Genomic DNA, 21321 nt, shown 5'->3' on the forward strand with positions numbered 1-21321 from the left:
GTGTAATATATATTTAGTGTTCTTAGGATCCCTTCTGAGGCATAATTATTACCATTATCCTGTTCTCCATGGTGGAATATGGGGCGATATATCCAGCTTTTTGAAAAGTAATATCAAATCGTTAGGATTCCATATGAAAACAAAGTCACCTAAAAATTATAAATATTCTTTACTTATTTTTCTTTTAAGGGTTTATCCTAAGTAGGTAATCAATGAGAGGCAAATTGATTAAGCCATAGGATGTTTATGTTTACAATATTTAAAAAATTAGAGACAATCCAATTGTTTAGAAATAAGTATTCATTGAAAATATTCATTGGAATATTTTATCATCCATTAAATGTCATTATAAAATAGTATCTAAAGGCAAGGGAGCATATTTAAAATCTATTACCGGCCGAGTGCAGTGTTTCATGCCTGTAATCGCTTGAGCTCAGGAGATTGATAAACAGCGTCTACTTCATGTAGCTTGGGATTTATAAAGAACTCACATAGAAATAAGTTACAATCAGTCTCCAGTGGTTTCTGACAGTGTGCTTGTCTATGTGAAAACCAGGTTAACACTGGTCAACAATTAAATGATCATAGTTCAACTTCAACCTCACGAAAAATACCGTCCTTAGAAACACGGCCATAGACATTTTATTTTATATTTTGAGACAGAGTCTTTCTTTATCACCCAGACTGGAGTGCAGTGGCACAAGCACAGCTGACTGCAGCCTCAACCTCCCAGGCTCAAGTGATCCTGCCACCTCAGCCTCTAGAGTAGCTAGGACTACAGGTATACGCCACCATGTCTGGCTGATTTTTTTTGTTGTTCAGGCTGGTCTTGAACTCCTGGAGCCAAGTGATCTGCCTACCTCATGCACCCAAAGTGCTGGGATTACAGGAATGAGCCACCGTGTTGGGCTGGCTAGACATTTTTAAAGGGTTGAATTTGCTGTTGAGTATGCTGGTTAGTCTAAAATCGGAAGGTAGAAGGGAAGGATGCCTTTTTAAAATGTGATTAGTCTCAGATTATTTATTTATTTATTTATTTATTTGTTTATATATATATTTATTAAGCCTCCATTTACCTGGGGACTCTTCTAGGCTCTAGACAAGCTCCTTGATCATTACATTTTAGTTAAAAGGGGAGAATGCAAAAAGAGAGCTGGTAAAGAAATTGACGAGTGTCTAAGATAAAGCAGGGGTCAAACTGGGATGCATCTACACCTGGATTTTGTCACAGGTGGTTTGGGTGGTCACAGAAGCCTGTCTGATGAGGAGACATTTGAGCTAGCTGGAATTTCAGAAAGAAACCATCCCTGCAAAGATCTGCAGCAGAAGACTATGGGCAAAGGGGCACCCAATATTCAGGCACTAACAGAACCTGCCAGATAAACTTATGAGTGTATTAGTCAGCGTTCTCCAGAGAAACGGAACCAAGCCAATGTATATATAGAGAGATTTATTTTGAGGAATTGGCTCAAGGGGCTAAGTGTGAAGTTTTCAGGGCAGGCTGGCAGGCTGGAGAACCAGGGAAGAGTTGATGTTGCAGCTCAAGTCTGAAGGCTATTTGGAGACAACATCTCTTCTTTCTTGGGGGATCTCATTCTTTATTCTTAAGACTTTAAAATGACCATGAGATGAACCCACATTGTAGAGGGTAGTCTTCTGTACTTAGTCTATAGATTTAGATGTTAATCACATCTAAAAAATACCTTCACTGAAATATCTAGACTGGTGTTTGACCAAACATCTGAGCACCATGGCCTAATCAAACTGACACACAAAATTAACCATCACAATGAAGCTTAGGCACAAATTGGCAATAATTGGAGCCACCATTGACCACTCTGCATGCTGATCTCTGCTTTTCTGGTGATGACCTAACTATCCAGCTTCAGTTCCCATGGGCTTGGTCTTAGTCTTTGATGTGAGGACCTCGTGGAGTAGGAGCTATCTGAGCTGACTCTCTCTGTGGGGTTCCCAGGTGGCTGTGCTTTTGTCTAAGACTGGGGTCTCACAGATTGTCAACATATGCAGACTGAGTAGCACGTTTGAGATGGGAGCTATCCCGGGCATCAACCTATGAACATCTAGGGAGGCCTCCTCACTGGACTGGAATGCTATGGGCATCATACATGTGCAGTCTCCTCCCTTTAGGGACTTCACATGGCAAGACACATTGAAATGAGGCAGTTGCTGGAGGAACTGGGAAGTAGAAGATTTCAGAGGCCCTCAGTGAAAAGGGTATGAAGTATGAATCTGATCAGTCAGGCCTGAGGTCACTGACTGGGGTCACTGCAGTCACTATGGGTTAAAAGGTCAGCATACTGGTGGAGACAGGTCAATATGTCTGTCCATCTTCCCACAGAACAGCAGTGACCTGGTCATAGCGTCTGCTGAAACCATCTTTGCAAAAATGATAACTGAGGGAATTATGACAGTGAAAGAGATAAGACCTATCTTACTCCATTGTGCTTCTAACCTTTAAGCTGTCCTTGTTCATTCCTGGGAGTAGGCCAAACTAACTTTGGGAAGGAATTCAGTTCATGGTTTGACTCTGAAACAAAATTGATAATAGTCCTTTCCTGAAAAGACCCACTTCTTTCTTGGGGACCAATCTGCCTTTTTAGGACCAATAAATTCTCTACAAGATTAGAAATTACAGTTTAGGGGTCATGCAGCCCCTGGCTCCAGGAGTCTGAACCTCCCCAAATTGTTCCTGGGGATAACATCACTATTGTAAAACCTGAGATCAGTGCTTTAGATATTTTGCAGACCCTGCACTGGATGGATCAGCTGACATCACCCAGACCGATAATCTGACTCAACCAGTTCTGCCAGCCCACCCAGGAACAGAAGACAGCAAGAAAACCTCACTTTGACCCTCTATGATTCCATCTCCAACCTGACCAATCAGCACTCCCCAATTCCCAAACCCCTACCTGCCAAATTATCTTTAAAAACTTTGATCCTCAAATGCTTGGTGAGACTAATTGAGTAATAATAAAACTCTGGTCTCCTGTACAACCGGCTCTGCATGAATTAATCTTTCTCTATTGCAATTCTCCTGTCTCGATAAATTGGCTCTGTCAAGGCAACGGGCAAGGTGAACCCTTTGGGTGGTTACACTGCCACCCTCCTCCCTCCAGTCTTCTGAGTTTCTGAGCGTAGGTGGGCAAGTCTTATTCTGGAATGCTGGGGGTGGGGTGGATCAGAAAGAGGACATTTAATGACTGGCCTCAGTCTAAGCCCACTTAGATCTAACTAGCTTCAGGATAAAGGGAAGTGCCATACTCCTGTCTGGTGTCAGGCAGTGTCAGGCAGAAGTTGATGATAAAGATTTATTTGCCATTTTATTTGTGCTTGAGATTCTCTTGGGGAACTGTGGAGAATTTTTAGGATGTCATAGCTATGAAGCTATTGTCTTTGTCTGTTTTCTGCTGCTATAACAGAATACCACAGCCTGGGTAATTTATAAACGACAGGAGTTTGTTTGGCTTGCAGTTCTGGAGGCTTGGAAATCTGAGACCTTGGCACTGGCATGTGGTGAAGATTCTACCATGGCAGAAGGATGAAAGGACACAGGAACATGTGAGACAGAGAGAGAAATGGGGCCAAACTCATCCTTTTATTAGGAGCCCACTCTTCAGTTGGGTCTTGCATTCCAATGATAATGGCATTAATTCAGAGCTCTTATGATCCAATCACTTTTTAAAGGTCCTACCTCTGAACACTGTTACAATGGCAATTAAATTTCGACATGAGCTTTGGCGGTCACAATCAAACCATAGAAACTACTTAATAGAATTCCATTTCCTATATTAACTTTATTAGATATTCTCATATAAAACAAAGATAACATATTGAAAGTTGAACTAGCCTTGTAGCATATTAAACTTCAAATGAGTGATATACAAAATGACTTAACAAAACATCACCTGATATTTATAAAGCCTTGAGCCATATTCTGCAATTATGGCATATAATTGTCTGGATTTCTGAGGAACCTCTGTTTCTTTAAGCCACTGATGACTTAGGAGTCCTGTTAAAGAAAAGACAAACTCTGATTAAAGAGTTTCTCTGGAAACATAAAATATTTTACATGTATTCATAAGAATGTCCCTAAACATGAAAAATATATATACTCTTAAGAGTATCAGATCCTTGGGTGACATCATGGAAAATGGTGGAATAGTACACACAAAAAATCAAGCCTCCATATAAACAATATAGCTGGTAAAGATTGACAGAATCAAATTTTTTAGAACTCTGGAATCTAATCCAAAGCCTACAGCAGCCAGATAACTAAGGATGGGGAGCTAGTTTCTAGAAACAGATCATGTGGCATTTTTGTTTACCTGACTACCATCTTCCATTTCCCAACCTGGTGGTGGCAGCTATAGGGACAGCATTTCACATCCCTTTAATATAGACCTTGTTCTTATACCTTGGCAATGTTTTTTTGACCCATCTAGTGGTTCCCTGAGGGGCTGGCACAAAAACTGACCTGTGTTTATTCCACTCCCATAGCTTTCTAGGAAGTGGAAATATCTATAGAAAGCCTTCAAAGACACACTGCCCAAGCCCAACTGGGACAAAAGACAGTAGATAATGGAAGTGGCAGACAGACCCAAAGGCCCATGAATAAAGAGGCAGTCTCCTGCTGGAAAAAGGGCTCAGAAGGACTGCTGCATCATATACTAGGAAAGAGAGAATGTAATGTGCATTTCTAGAACTGGATACATGTTCATAAATGACCTCAAGAAAATACTGGGTTGCACCTCTGGTGGATCTGTCGATTGTGTACAAGCAGGAAGTGAAGGCTAAGGCAGAGTTGTAGGTGGCCTGGCTTAGTCTTGAAGGAGTGTCCCAGCTTAGAGCCAAGCTGCAAAGACTGACAGAGTAATCTCCCTGTCTCTGTTTCTCTCTCTCTCTCTGGATTCAGGAATTCAAGGAAATATGTGTTAAATCAGTGGCTAACCACTGAGATAGTGGAATAGTAAACATATATGACAAGAAATACAGTCTCAAAAATAGCTTTGGGAGGCCAAGGCAGGCGGATCATGAAGTCAAGAGCTCGAGACCATTCTGGCCAACATGGTGAAACCCTGTCTCTACTAAAAGTACAAAAATTAGCTGGGCTTGGTGGCACTTGCCTGTAGTCCCAGCTACTTGGGAGACTGAGACAGGAGAATTGCTTGAACCCGGGAGGTGGAGGTTGCAGTGAGCCGAAATCATGCCACTGCACTCCAGCCTGGTGACAGAGCAACACTCCGTCTCAAAAAAAAAAAAAAAATTGTTTGAAAATATTACTAAACAAACAAGTGATTGCAGCCCTCAACATGCAACAGCAGGCAAACCCTGGGGAATAGGAAAATCTGATTTCTAGAGTTGTTAATTATAATATTAAAATGCTTAATTTACAAAATCACATGGCATACAATAAAACAGGAAAGTATGGCCCATTCAAAAGAAGAAAATGGCAGAAACCATCCTTGAGGAATCTGACATTGGAATTACGAGACAAAAACTTTAAATCAGCTATTCTACATATGTTCGAAAACTAAAGGAAACCATGGACAAAGAACTAAAGGAAACCAGGAAGATTATGTATGAATAAAATGAGAATATTGATCAAAATAAATTATGAAAGAAACCAAATATAAATTCTGAAGCTGAAAGAGGAATAACTAAAATGAAGAACTTACTAGAAGGGCTCAACAGTCGATTGAAGCAGGCAGATGAAAGAATCAGTTAACTTAAAGATAGAGCTATTGAAATTATTGAGTCTGTGAACAGAAAGAAAAAAGTGAAAAGTGAACAGAGCCCAAGAGACCTATCAGACACCATGAAGTGGATCAACATATGCATTGTGCATGTGTTGAAACAGGAGAGAGAGAGAGAGAGAGAGAAAGAGGCAGAAAGAATATTTGAAGAAATAAACAAAACCTATGGGATACAGCAAAAGACGTACTAGGAGGGAATATTATAGCTCTAAGTGCCTATATTGAAAAAGAGGAAAAACATACTATAAATGACCTAATGATGTACCTTAAAGAACTAGAAAAGCAAGAGCAAACCAAACCCAAAATGAATAGAAGAAAAGAAATAATAAAGATAAGATCAGAAATAAATAAAATTGAAATGAAGTAAACAATACAAAAGATCAACGGGACAAAGGTTTTTAGAAAAATTAAACGAAATTGGCAAACCTTTAACCAGATTAAGAAAAAAAAAAAAGAGAAGATACAAATGAAATTAGAAATAATAAAGGAGACATTAAAACTGGTACTGCACGAATTTAGAGGATCATTACTAGCTACTATGAACAACTGTATGCCAATAAATTGGAAAATCTGGAAGAAACGGACAAATTACTAGACACATACAATCTACCAAGATTGAACCAGAAAGAAATTCAAAACCTGAACAGACCAATAAAAAGTAATGAGATTGAAGCCATAATAAAAAATCTCCCAGTAAAGAAAAGCCGAGGACCCCATGGCTTCACTGCTGAATTCTATCACACACTTAAAGAAGAGCTAATACCAATCTTATGCAAACTATTCTGAAAAAGAGGAGGAGGAGGGAATACTTCTAAACTCATTCTACAATGCCAGTATTACCCTTATATGAAAACCAGACAAAGACACATTAAAAAAAAAAAAAAGAAAAGAAAAGAAAAGAAAACTACAGGCCAATATCTCTGATGAATATTGATGCAAAAGCCCTTAACAAAATACCAGCAAACTGAATTCCATAGCACATTAGAAAGATCATCCATCATGACCAAGTGGGATTTATCCCTGGGATGCAGAATGGTTCAATATGTGCAAATCAATCAGTGTGATGCACCATATCAATAGAATGAAGGATAAAAACCATATAATGGTTTTCAACTGATGCTGAAAAAGCATTTGGATAAAATTCAACATCTCTCCATGACAAAAACCATAAAAAAACTGGGTATAGAAGGAACATACCTCAATGTAATAAAAGCTATGAATGACAGACAGATTCATAGCTGGTGTCACACTGAATGGGAACAAACTGAAAGCCTTTCCTCAAAGACCTGGAACACGACAAGGTTTCTCGCTTTCACCCTGCTATTCAACATAGTACTGGAAGTCATAGCTAGAGCAACCAGACAAAAGAAAGAAATAAAGGGCATCCAGACTGCAATAAAAGAAGTTAAATTATCCTTGCTTGCTGATGATATGATCTTATATTAGGAAAAAACCTAAAGACTCCACAAAAAAACTATTAGAACTGATAAACGAATTCAGCAGTGTTGCAGGATACAAAGTCAATGTACAAAAATCAGTAGCATTTCTATATGTCAACAGTGAACAATCTGAAAAATTAATAAAGTAATCTCATTTACGATAGCCACAAATAAAATCAAATATCTAGGAATTAACCAAAGAAGTGAAAGAGCTCTACAATGAAAACTATAAAACATTGATGAAAGAAATTGAAAAGGACACAAAAAGTAGATAACTCATGTTCATGAATTAGAAGATAAATATTGCTAAATGTCCATACTACCCACAGCAATCTACATATTCAATGCAATCTCTATCAAAATACCAATGACATTCTTCACAGAAATAGAAAAAACAACCCTAAAATTTATACGGAACCACAAAAGATCCCAAATAGTCAAAGCTATTCTAAGCAAAAAGAAGAAAATTGGAGGAATCACATTACCTGACTTCAAATTATACTACAGAGCTTAGTAACCAAAACAGCATGGTACTGGCCTAAAAAGAGAGAGACAGGCTGATGAAACAGAATAGAGAACGCCTACAGAAAACTCATTTTCAACAAATGTGCCAAGACCACACGCTGGGGAAAACATGGTCTCTTCAATAAATGGTGCTGAGAAAACTAGATATTCATATGCAGAAGAATGAAACTAGACCCCTGTCTCCTGCCATATATAAAAATCAAATCAAAATGGATTAAAGGCTTAAATCTAAGACTTTAGACTATGAAACAACTATAAGAAAACACTGGGGGAAAATCTCCAGGTTATTGGTCTGGGCAAAAATTTCTTGAGCAGTACTCCACAAGCACAGGCAACAAAAACGAAAATGGACAAATGAGATCACAGCTAAAAAGCTTCTGACAGCAAAGGGTACAATCAACAAAGTGAAGAGACAACCCACAGAATGGGAGAAAATATTTACAAACTACCCATCTGACAAGGGATTAAGAAGAATAATATATAAGGAGCTCAAACAACCCTATAGGGAAAAAAAAACTAAATAATCTGATTTAAAAAATGGGCCAAAGATTCAAATAAACATTTCTCAAAAGAAGATATACAAATGGCAAACAGGCATATGAAAAGGTGCCTGTTTCATTGATTGTCAGAAAAATGAAAATCAAAACTACAATGGGATGTTATCTCACCTCAGTTAAAATGGCTTATATCCAAAAGACAGGCAATAACAAATGCTGGAGAGGATGTGGAGAGAAGAGAGCCCTCATACACTGTTGGTGGGAATGTAAATTAGTACAACCACTGTACAGAATAGTCTGGAGAATCTTCAAAAAATGATAAACAGAGCTAACACATGATCCAGCAGTCCCACTTTGGGAATATACCCAAAATAAAGGAAATCAGTATACCAAAGAGATATCTGCACTCCCTTTTGTTGCAGCATTGTTCACAATAGCTAAGATTTGGAAGCAACCTAAGAGTCCATCAGCAGATAAATGGATAAAGAAAATGTACATATTCACAGTGGTGTACTACTCAGCCATAAAAAGAATGAGATAATGTTATTTGCAACAACATGGATGGAATTGGAGATCATTATGTTCAGTGAAATAAGTCATGCACAGAAAGACAAATATCACATGTTCTCACTTATTTGTGGGAGCTAAAATTTAAAACAATTAAACTCATGAACATAGAGAGTAAAATGATGATTACCAGAAGCTGGGGAGGGTAGTGTTGAAGACGGAGGAGGTGAGGATGGTTAATAGGTACGAAAAATAGAAAGAATAAATAAGACCTACTATTTGACAGCACAATAGGTGACTACAGTAAAAAATTACTTAATTGTACATTTTAAAATAACTAAAAGATTATAATTGGATTGTTTGCAACACAAAGGATAAATACTTGAGGGGATGGATACCCCATTTTTCATGATATGATTATTTCACATTGCATGCCTGTATCAAAACATCTCATGCACCCCATAAGTATATATACTATGTACCCACAAAAATTTAAAAAATTTTAAATTCTAAATAAGAAAAATAATATTTAAAGAAATAATAGCTGAAAAAGTTCCAAATTTGATAAAAAGCCATGAATCTACACATCCAAGAAGCTCAACAAATTTCAAATAAGACAAACTTAAAAAGACTCATGCTGAAACCTATTATAATCAAACTGTTGAAAGACAAAAACACAGAGAGAATCTAGAAAGCAGAAAGAGAGCAATGCCTTGTCATATAGAAGGAAGTCTTCACTGGATTATCACCTGATTTTTTCTTCAGAAACCATGGAGGCCAGAAGAGAGTGCGATGACATATTTAAAGTGCCAAAAGAAAAAAAATTCTATATATGAGAAAACTGTTCTCCCAACTGAAGAGAAAACTAACATATTCTAAGATAAATAAAAGCTCATGGTGTCTCTACCACTAGACCAACCCTTCAGGAAATGCTAAAGGGATTCCTTCAGGCTGTAGTGAAAGGACATAGAGAGTAACTCAATGCCACACGAAGCAATCAAAATCTCCAGTAAAGGTAATAGAGAGGTAAATATGAAACCAGTATTATTGTTTTGGGTTTGTAACTCCTTTTTTAATTTCCTACATAATTTAAAAGACAAATTTATAAAGCATAAATATACATCTATGTTTATGGGTACCCAATGTGTAAAGATGTAATTTCTGACAACACAAAGAGGAGTAAATCCCAGTGAATATAGATCATAAGGAGGAAGAAAAAAAAAGAGGAGCAGAGCTGAATAGGAGCAGAGTATTTGTATTCTATTAAAGTTAACTTGGTATAAATTTAAACTATATTGTTATAAATGTAGGGCCTTAGTTGAAATCCCCATGGTAACCACTAAGAAAATATCTAAAAAAATATACAAAATGAAAGAGAACAGAATCAACACAGTACACTACAACAAAGCAATTAAACACAAAAGAAGGCAGTAAAGAAGGAAATGAACAAAAAGATAGAAGGTATAGATTTTCTAAAAAATAGAAAAATGGCAGAAGTAAGTCATTCCTTATTAGTAATTAATGTAAATGAAAATTGATTAAACTTTCCAATCAAAAGGCAGAGGCTGGCAGAACAAATTTAAAAACATGATTCAACTATATGCTGCTTACAAGAGATTTACTTTAGAATCAAAACTGATACTTATAAAACATGGCTGAAAGAAATAAAGAAGACCTAAATAAATGGAAGGACAACTTGTGTTCATGAATTGGAAGATTTACTACTGCTAAGATGGCAAAACTACCTAAAGCTGTCCACAGATTCCAAGTAATCTTTATCAAAATCCCAACAGCATGATACTGGATAATGATAGACATATAGACTAATGGGCTAGAATATCCAGAAATAAACTCACTCAACTATAGCCAATTCAGTTTTTGGAAAGGAGGATAAGGCATTCAAAGATGCCTATAGGGAAAGAGTAATATTTTTAGCAAATAGTCCTGGCACAACAGGCTTTCCACATGCCAAAAAATGAAGTTGGATCCCTTGCATCATATACAAAAATGAACTCAAAATGCGTCAATTACCCAAATATTAGAAGAGCTAAAACCACAAAACTCTTTAAAAAAGATTTAGCAATGGGTTCTTCGATATGACACCCTTAAAATTACAAACCTTTGTGTATCAAAGGACAGTATAAAGAAAGTGCAAAGACAACCCAGAATGAAAGAAATATTTTCAAGTGATATATCTGAGAAGGGTTTGGTATCTAGAATACATAAAAAACTCTTCCAACTCAACAACAAAAGGACAAACAACTTAATCAAAAATGAGCAAAAGACTTTAATGGACATTTCTCCAAGGAACACATACAAACGGTCAATAAGCACATAAAAAGATGCTTGACATCATTAGTCATTAGAGAAATAAAACCATGATGAAACATGACTTTTCATCCACCAGGATGGCTGTAATGAAAAAAAAAAAAAAAGGAAAAAAAAAAGTTAGTGGAAATGCAGAGAAATCAGACTTCTTGTTTTAATCCATTTGTGTTGCTGTAAAGGAATATCTGAGGTTGGGCAATTTATAAAGAAAAGAGGTTTATTTGGCTCACAGTTCTATAGGCTGTACAAGAAGCATGGCACCAGCAACTACAGCTAGTGAGGGTCTCTGGCTGCTTTCACTCATAGTGGAAAGCAAAAAGGAGCCAGCATGTGCAAAGACCACATGGTGAGAGAGGGAGCAAGAGAGAGTTGGGAGAAGTCAGGTTCTTTTTAACAATTAGCTCCCACAAGAACTAATAGAGTGACAACTCATTACTGCAAGGATGTAACCAAGTGATGCATGAGGAATCTGTCCCCATGACCCAAATGCCTTCCATTAGGCCCCCCCTGCAACATTGGGTGTCAGATTTCAACATGGGATTTGGGAGGACAGATATCCAAAATATAGCACTCCTCCTACACTGCTTGTGGGAATGTAAAATAGTGCAGCCATTGAGGAAAACAGTGTGGTGGTTCCTCCCCAGAAATCTCATTCCTAGGTATATACTTGAAAGAATTGAGAACAGATGTTCAAATAAGCACACGTACACACTTATGCACAGCATCACTATTCACAATAGCCAAAAGATAAAAGCACTCTAAATGTCCAGGAATAGGTAAATGGATAAACAAAATGTGGTATATACATACAATGAAATATTATTTAGCTACAAAAAGGAATGAAGAACATGCTAGGATATGGATGAACCTTAAAAACATTATGCTAAGTGAAAGAAGTCAGATAAGAAAGATCACACGCTTTATGATCTTTTTTATAACAATAACTGGGTTGAAACTTTGATTTTAATGCGAGATCCATGCCTTAAGTTGTCAATATATTAAAGAACAAATTTCCAGTGTGCTGGGGGTTGTGGATTGTGATATTTCTCAATATGAAACTACACACTGCACATTCTGCAATAATTTTTTGGGGAACTGTGTGATGAGCAACAGTCTCTGGTTGTCAAAACCTCCCAAGTGCAGTCACTTAAATTTAGAAAAGGTAAAATGTATAATATGTTTGCAATAAATATATTAGAAATCCTTAACTTTAAAGCAACATATATGACTACAAAATTTGCAAAAAGCAAACCACAATTCTAAAAGAAAAGAAGGTCCTTTCTAAATTTTCTATTTAAAAGCCAATATTACCTTTACAATCAGAAATAAAAAACAAACAAAAAAGCTTTGATAATGTGCAGGTCACCTCCAGCACTTTCCGTGGCATTTATTTACAAATATGAGTCATTCTGTTGAGATCTCTCTCACCAGGCAGACATATAGAGAAATGGTTTTTAAGGATCATTACTTAGGAAGACTTACCTACAAGAAGAAAAGTCAATGTAAACATTGTACTTAGAATAATCTTCCATGATCGAGTTACCCTAAAAGAATAAAAACAATGATTAGAAAAAGAATTTAACAACATCATGCATTTAACTTGGACTTTAGCCACTACTCCCAAGTCAACAAACTTAATTATTCTCATTCTTGCTTAATCTAGGTTGAGTCTATGAATTACTTTAATTTCCAATCCACTATTTTTTAAATCAAGAGATCATTTTCGTGATGATACACACTTACCAGCATATATGTGAGCACATAGATTTAGTCATACCTCTCGCTTTCACATATGCAATGCTTATGCTAGTATACGTCTATTTATATTCTTAAAATGCTTATAAGAAAAAAACAAAGGTGGTTTTCTAGAGGTCTCAAATGTAGAATTAGCTACGAAAAAAGAAAAAAAAAGAAAAATCAGGTTCTAATTTTATGGAAATTCGGTGTTAAGATAAAAAACTATGACAATTAACAAATATCTGATAAAATTCTTTGAAGTCATCATGACCTTTTTTCCTACTCTGTGTTGAAGTATAGTATGCTATACAAATACGATTTGTGTTCTTTTCTGTATAATTGTACAGCCCAGTGATGCTTCACAGAATGAACACATCCATGAAACCTCACCCAGGACTGGAAATTGAGCACACTCAGTTCCGTGGACTGAATTGCACTCCTCCTCCCAACACAAACACACACCACACACACATTCATTTGTTGAAGCCCTACCCTCATTGTTACTGTATTTAGAGATAGGGTCTTTAATTGCTAATTAAGGGTAAAAGAAGTTATCAGTGGGACTCTAAACTAGCAGGATTGTTGTCCTTAGAAGAGGTGGAAGAGAGACTAGAACTTTTTCCCTCTTTGTGCAGTCAGAAGAAAGGTCACATGGGGACACAGTGAGAAGGCAATCCAGGAAGAAAGCCCTCACCAGAGACCAAATCAGCTGGAATCTTGGACTTCCTAGCCTCCAAAACTGCGAGAAAATAAATTTCTGTTGTTTCAGCCACCAAGTCTGTGGTATTTATTGTTGCAGCCCGAGCAGATAAATACACCAAGCCCATCGGAAGCCCATCTTGTGCCCTCATCAACCCTATACCTCCCACCTCTGAAGGTACCTGCTCTCCTGAGCTCTATCCCCATTAAGTAGGTTTGCTGGGTTTGAACCATCTATAAATGGACCCATTCAGGTATGGGCCCTATCTGTCTGCCTCCTGTTCCCAGCCTTATGTCTGTGAGAGTCAACTGTGCTGTTGTGTATAGCTGTGGTTCATTCCTTCTTATAACTGTATAGTATTTCATTGTGTGAATATACCATGTGGTTATCCATCCTAACATTGATGGGTGTTCGGGGCTATGATAAACAATGGAGTTATAAATATTACTACAAGCAATGCAGCTATGAACATTCTTGTACATGGTTTTTGATGAAGACAAGTATGTATTTCATTTAAGTATATTCTCAAGAGAGGCATTGCTGGGTCATAGGATACATGCATAATCCGTTGCAGTAGATTTTGCTCAGTTTTACAAAGTGGTTGTAATGATAACCTTTTCACATCCAACCTTTTAAAAAGCCCTAAAGGGCGGATGGGGAGGGAAGCTAAAATGATCACATTAAACTAAGGTGAAAGTTGTAAACTTCTGGATAAAGTATTACAAGTTGGCAAACTAAAAATTTCTACTTAAAACATACGAAAAATCACATTAAGATGGATCATTTGTTAACTGTATTCACTAGAGTGGGCCACCTAATTCTCCCAGAACAGAATCTTTAAGTAGCTTATCTCCCCTACATAAAGCAGTCATGCCTATTAGCCATCCAAGAGTGTGAGACAGTGTGGAAAGCAACTAAGAAGAGAATTTTCTTAACTCTCTTCCCTCCAGGGAAGTATATTCTGAAACCTCTTCCTTTTAACTATTATTGGAGATGTGGAGAGCGGTAAGGGGTCCACTGTATAAAAAAGTTGTTCATAGGTCAATTGTGGTCTATAAGAGCTCTTCTGGTGGGCTGCATTAAATGAAAATTATCACATTACCATATTTACCAAAGATTAATTCCAGTGTTATTTTTTTTTTCTACTAGAAAACTTGCTGCCAGGCTCTGCATTGCAAAATTCCTTCGGTGCCTTCGCCCAGCCAGTGGGATTCTGCCATTTGGGGCAAGCATATTTTGTTATTACTGTGATTTTGAAATGCTGCTCTACTTGTACTAATAACTTTGTAGTATTCCTTTTATTTTTATTGACAGTTTTGTTTCTGTGCAAGTGCTTCATTGTTACCAATAGGAAGGTTATTTCATCACCATTCATAATGCAGATGGCCACCACGCCCAGCCAGGACATGGACACGCATCTGCCTCTCTGCTTCAAGGGCCTAATTGTATCATATGTCAAACCAACTGAATAATACAAAGTCCCCCACCCCATATACCTACCACTTTTCTATGGCAAATCTGGATGTTTTGCCGTGTTTGCTTCAGTGCTTTTCTAATAAAGTTTTTGTTTTTCCAGCAGGCAGCACATGGGCAGGGCGTTTTTAAATAGGTTTAGGGTCTTTGGATTCCCTGCTACAATAATCCCCACATATGTTCTCACTAGAGGAAACAGGGTGATTCACTCAAAATATGCATCCCCTACCAGAGTCTTTAGTCAATTATCACCCAAGAATGTAATAAATGCCCCTCTGTGCCCAGAGTCCTGAGCCCGGTGCTAAGCTCTGCATACCACCAAGACTATACAAGCGAGGCCAATGACAAAAAAAAAAAAAAAAGTGAATTATCTGGATGGTTTTAAGTTCCTGCTGCTGCGGCTCATTCTTTTAAACAGGATGGCTTTCCTTTCTTAATCCTTGTCCCCAGTCTGCTGTTATTAATCCAGATACTGTTGACATAGAAGTATTGTGATCAAGCGTAAGTACTGTGATCAAGAGAAACCTTCAAAGGAAACTATTTGGAAATGATTTTCTCTATAAAGGAGGAAAACACTGTCTGTCAGGTAACAGGTAACAGGTGAACAGGACACAAGTGACAGATGTAACACATACAACCTACAATTTCAGGCACACCATTCTGCCGTGTTTACCTACCCATTCGTATCAGGGTTTTCATCCTCTGATAGCAAAGTGCTGCCACTGGTGCTACCGCTGGCATCTTCAGAGCAACCTCTAAAAAACATGGCAGCCCTTCTTGCCTTTGCTTTTCCACTCATGATCCCCTACCAAAGAACAAACAGCTGGTAGGATGAAGAGCAACATTTGTCCTCATTCCTATTTTATTAAAAACATGAAGCTATACATACAGTTTTTAAATTTGTTTTGTTTAATGTCTTCTTCCTCCACGGGTGTTTCTTCTTGAAGAAGGAATTTTGTAAAGCTTCTGAGTCTTCTGTTGCATCATCCTCCGTGACACCTCATAATGCAGATGGCCACCACGTCCAGCCAGGGCATGGACACGCATCCACCTCTCTGCTTCAAGGGCCTAATTGTACCATATGTCAAACCCACTGAATAATACAAAGACCCCTCCTCCCATGTACTTACCACTTTTCTATAGCAAATCTGGATGTTTTGCTGTGTTTGCTTCAGTGCCTTTCTAATAAAGAAAATATCAGAAATATAATGGTAGACCCCCAGGTATCCTGAATCTCAGCCCTCTCTCTTATTTTCCACAGATAACTACAGCCTGAAAATTGATATACTCTATTCTCATTATTTTTGATACTTTACTATGTAAATGTGTATCTACAAATAATATTGTTTTCATGCTTAAAATGTAGACTAAATGTTATGCCACTCTTGGTTTTCTTACAATATTATCCATCTTGAAACATTAACTCCACTCAGTTTAATTGCTCTATGGTATTTCATTGTATATACATGACAGTTCATTTACCCGTCCTTCTATAGATGTATACTTATGTTGTTTTCAGTTTTTTTTGGGCAAAGAATAATGCTCATTGCATGTTGTTATATACACATCACAAGGTTTTTCTAAACATACACCTAGAAACAGAATAGTTAGGTGGAAGGATGAGCTGGTTTATTTGGGGCATAAATTCTAGGATGACAGTTATTTCACTCTCAGCACTTTGGAGATACTACTCCACGGCCTCGTGGATTGATTGTTGCTGATGAGAATTCTGTCTGATCTTCATTTCTCTTGTGTTTTTGGCAATTTCTCTGGTAGTTTTTAAGATTTTCTGTTTATCCATATTTTCCAGTTGTATTTTAGTGTATCCAGGTTTGATAGTAGTTTTTGTTCTTCCTCACTTATAACTCAGAGAGTCTTTTCAGTTTGGACACTTGTGTGTTTTTTTCAGTTCTGGACTATTTTTCAGCCATCAGGTCTTCAAATATTGCATCTCTGCCACTGCCCCAATTTTCTTAGAATGGTCCACCTATTGACACTTGTGTCTCCCCTTTACTTTCCATATAGTTCAACTGCTCCTTCATATTTGTTTTTGCCCTTTTCTCTTTTTACTTATGCTGATTTCTGGGTGCATTTGTAAGTGTTATTTTTCAATTTACTATCTATTTTCTGAGAGTCTAGATCTATCCCAAGAAACCCCCAAGTTTCTACTTTTTTACCTATTGGTCCAAAATTTGAAAGTTACAAAATGGTACACAGCAAATATGGCCTTTCCACCCTGCATTTACCTTCTAGCTGTTGGTTCCCCTCCCTCCTAGCATCTATGCTACCATTTATACTATTTCCTTTCAAAGATGTGATATGCATGCACAGTATGTGACATTGTATTATATATGTAGCATTTTATATGTATATTTATCTCTCCACATTCCTAATGGTAGCTTACTATAAACTGTGCTCTCCATCTTGCTTCTTTCACTTAAACATTTATCTTGGAAGTTTTTCTGATGGTTTGAGATAATCTTCCTCATTCATTTATGATTGAATAGTGTTTCATTGGGTGAATGGGCCATAGGCTGTTTAGCCTGTCTCATATTGATGGGCAGTTTGATATTTAAAATAATGTGCAATAGTAATCTTGTATTTAAGTTATTATCCATATGTGTGAATATATCTTTAAGGATATATACCCAGAGGAGGAATTTCTGGGTCAAAGTCTATGTGTATTTTTCAAGAATAAACCCGTACATATACAGCCAACTAATCATTGATAAGTTTGCCAGGTGTGCACAATAAGGAAAGGACCCTGTAGTCCCTTCAATGAATGGTGCAGGGAAAACTAGATATTCACATGCAAAATAATTAAATTGGACACTTATCTTACACCATACCCAAATATTACCTTGAAATAGATAAAAGACTTAAACATAAGAGCTATAACCTTAAAATTCCTAGAAGAAAACAAGAAAAAATCTCCTTGACATTGGTCTTGACAATGACTTTTTACATATGCATCAAAAGCACAAGCAAAAATAAATAACTGGAACCATATCAAACCAAAAACCAAGAAGCTTTTGCACAACAAAAGAACTTAATAGCAAGAAAACAAATAACTGAATTTAAAAGTTGGCAAAAGTCTTGAATAGACATTTTTTTTTCCAAAGAAGACATACACATGGCCAACAGACATATGAAAAGATGCTCAACATCATTAATCATCAGGGAAATGTAAATCAAAACAACAATGAGATATCACTTCACAGCTGTTAGGATGGCTATTATAAAAAAGATAAGTGGCTAGTGTTGCACAAAGTGGTACACGCCTGTAATCCCAGCTACTTGGGAGGCTGAGGCAGGAGGACTGCTTGAGCCCAGGAGTTTGAGACCAGCCTGGGCGACATAGCCAGACACCGTATTTTTAAAAATTTGTTAATCTTAAAACAAACAAAAATATGTAAAGATAAGTGTAGGCAAGAATGCGGAGAAAAGGTAACCCTTGTATACTGTTGGTGGGATGGAAATTGGTATACTCATTATGCAAAACAGTATGGAAGTGCCTTAAAAAATTAAAAATAGAACTACCATATGATTCAGCAATCCCACTTCTGGGTATATATATCCAAAGGAAATGAAATCAGTGTGTTGAAGAGATAGTTGCACTTCCATGTTCATTGTATCACTATTTACAAGCCAAGATATAAAAACAACCCAAGTGTTCATTGATGGATGAATGAATGTGATTTATGCACACGCGTGCGCGCGCGCGCACACACACACACACACACACACACACACACACACAAGGTGGGTGGGGGGTGGCGGGGGGAGAGAGAGAGAAAGAGAATGGAATATTATTCAGCATAAAAAGTAGGAAATTGTGTTATTTGTGTCCACATGAATGAGTCTGGAGGACATTATGCTAAGTAAAATAAACCAGACACAGATAGGTGAATACTGTATGATCTAATTTATATGTGGAGCCTAAAATGTCAAACCTGTAGAAGCGAAGAGTAGAACGGGAGTTGCCAGTGGCTGATAGGCAGAGGGAGTGGGAATGGGCAGATGTTGGTCAAAAGGTGCAGAGTTTCAGTTACCAGAGGCATACATTCTGGGGATCTAATGTACAGCAGGCTGACTACAGTTAGCAATATTGTACTGCATACTTGAAATGTATTGAGAGAGTAGATCTCAAGTGTTCTTACCCCACACACGCATACACAAAGGTAACTAAGTGAGATGATGAATATGTCAATTAGCTTGATTGTGGTAATTATTTCACAATGTAGATGTGTATAAAATTAACATGTACAACCGAAACATAGAAGTTTTGCTTGTTAATTATATCTCAATAAAGTTGGAAAAACTCCAAAATGTGTCATTTTCCTCAGGAAAAATTTCAAACAAAGAAAAAGGCCATTATTTTAACATGCAGAGCACTGCAGAGTCAAAAAAATCCAGTCTCTCTCCTGTGTGAAAGAAGATGATCTTGTTTCTCCAACGAGGTTGAAAACCCAAACTGCTATATAACATTGAAATACATAAATATATATCAGAAAAGAAAAGCTTGTCTTATAAATTACTCAGATTATCAGAAAGAAAGCACAAAATGTAAAAGCCCCTCCAGTTTGTGAAACCCTGGTGAGAGTGTGTTGTGTGTTCTAGAGGGAAAGACTGAACCCACAGAGGTGAAGTTTGGAGAGGGGAATTATACAAGGGTTTTCAGCTGCTTTAGATAGGAATAGACAGTAACAAGGCAGGGCAAAAGTGGAGAGATGGAAAAGCACAAACAGAAGATGTGTCCTGAAAGTTTAAATAAACCAGCTTCAGCCAACAACATGGGTAAACCAACAGAGACCAGGCAGGAAAGAAGGACCAGAGGGCTTTGAAAAATCCGAATTTGTACTCAAATACATTTTTCCTCTTCTCAAAAAGGTCATAAGCAGGAGATTATCTGCATATCTACAAGTAAAGTGAATAAAATTAGGCATAAAGTGAAAATATATGTCAGAGAAAGTTGGATCTTTCTAAATACTGAGGGCCATAATGTGGTAGAAAGATGATCATGTCATAAAGTATAGAAAATAAAGACATTGAGATATTCTCATTATAAATAAATTATTATTGTGTCATGTTTTAATTTGCATGGCATCATTACCTACATTCTTATCTGATCTGGTTTGCAAATATTTGTAATTTCAATCACACTGCAAAAGTCAAAAATTGGCCAGGCATTGGGGGGCTCATGCCTAGAGGCTGAGGCAGGAGGATACCTTGAGGCCAGGAGTTGGAGACCAGCCTGGGTGACATAGCAAAACCATTGTCTCTACTAAAAAATTTTAAAATTAGCTAGATGTGGTGGTGTGGGCCTGGAGTCCTAACTACTCCGGAAGCTAAGGTGCGGGAATCTCTTGAGCTCATGAATTCAAAGCTTCACTGAGCCATGATCACACTAACGCATTTCAGCCTGGATGACAGAGCAATATCCTGTCAAAAAAAATAAAATAAAATAAAAATAAAATAAAAAGTTTCTTCTAAAGAATGATAACACTTCATCATCACTCAACTTCTAGTCAAGAAGGTTATCAGCTAGGATGAATGCTGTACTCTTCTGTTAATCCAATGGAGAAATAAAGATGCTCTTTGGTAATGACAGCTCCAGTTATTATGATCAATTAAAAAAAATAACCTTCTTGACCAGGAGCCGTGGCTCATGCCTGTAATCCCAGCACTTTGGGAGGCTGAGGCGGGTGGATCACGAGGTCAGGAGTTTGAGACCAGCCTGACCAACATGGCGAAACCCTGTCTGTACTAAAAATACAAAAATTAGCCAGGTGTGGTAGCACGTGCCTGTAATCCCAGCTACCCCGGAGGCTGAGGCAGGAGAATTTCTTGAACCCAGGAGGTGGAGGTTGCAGTGAGCTGAGATCGCGCTACTGCACTCCAGCCTGGGCCACGGAGCAAGGCTGTCTCTAAGTAAATAAATAAATAAATAACCTTCTCTTGACCATACAATCGCGTAGCTAGAGGATGCCGTGACTTGCACAAACAAAAGCATTTGTCATGCTTGGCAATAACCTAAAAGCCTGTATATGCAGTGGAACAAACATTTGACATTGCAGTATGAAGTCTTGATTACTCATGACTGGACCACTGAAGATGCTTAGAATTTGTTATGAAATTATATTACAGCAGGATAAACCACAGAATTAGAGTTAATTCCTGCACAAAAACTATCTTCTCTTTAACCAATTCTGATATTACCTGTCTCCTGCTAGATTTCTAAGGCTATACTCATGTAACAGAAACAGACTCATGTTCAGTTCAAGTTGTCAAATACCCACTGTCACAAAAAGTCTTGATTTTTTAAAAAAAATTTCAAC

At 37.4% G+C, this 21321-nt stretch overlaps 2 protein-coding genes across 4 annotated transcripts in view; both read right to left on the reverse strand.

The window, feature by feature from the left end:
* Nucleotides 1–15957, reverse strand: part of SUN3 (Sad1 and UNC84 domain containing 3) — a 47255-nt gene extending 31298 nt beyond the window's left edge. The window contains exons 1-4 of one of the 3 annotated variants that reach the window (XM_050785537.1): nt 15873–15957; nt 15661–15788; nt 12556–12617; nt 3930–4033 (exon numbers count right to left, since the gene is read on the reverse strand). In XM_050785537.1, coding sequence (XP_050641494.1) covers nt 3930–4033; nt 12556–12617; nt 15661–15782 — 288 coding nt within the window. In that variant the 5' untranslated portion in view covers nt 15783–15788; nt 15873–15957. Of the gene's footprint in view, nt 1–3929; nt 4034–12555; nt 12618–12816; nt 12964–15660; nt 15789–15872 lie in introns of those variants that run through there. The other 2 variants (XM_050785536.1, XM_050785538.1) reach the window with 2 other exon arrangements.
* HUS1 (HUS1 checkpoint clamp component) overlaps nt 1–21321 on the reverse strand; it is a 154370-nt gene that overhangs the window by 67695 nt on the left and 65354 nt on the right. The window lies entirely within an intron of this gene.

This window comes from Macaca thibetana, chromosome 3 (genome assembly GCF_024542745.1).
Source record: "Macaca thibetana thibetana isolate TM-01 chromosome 3, ASM2454274v1, whole genome shotgun sequence".
Taxonomy (NCBI): domain Eukaryota; kingdom Metazoa; phylum Chordata; class Mammalia; order Primates; family Cercopithecidae; genus Macaca; species Macaca thibetana.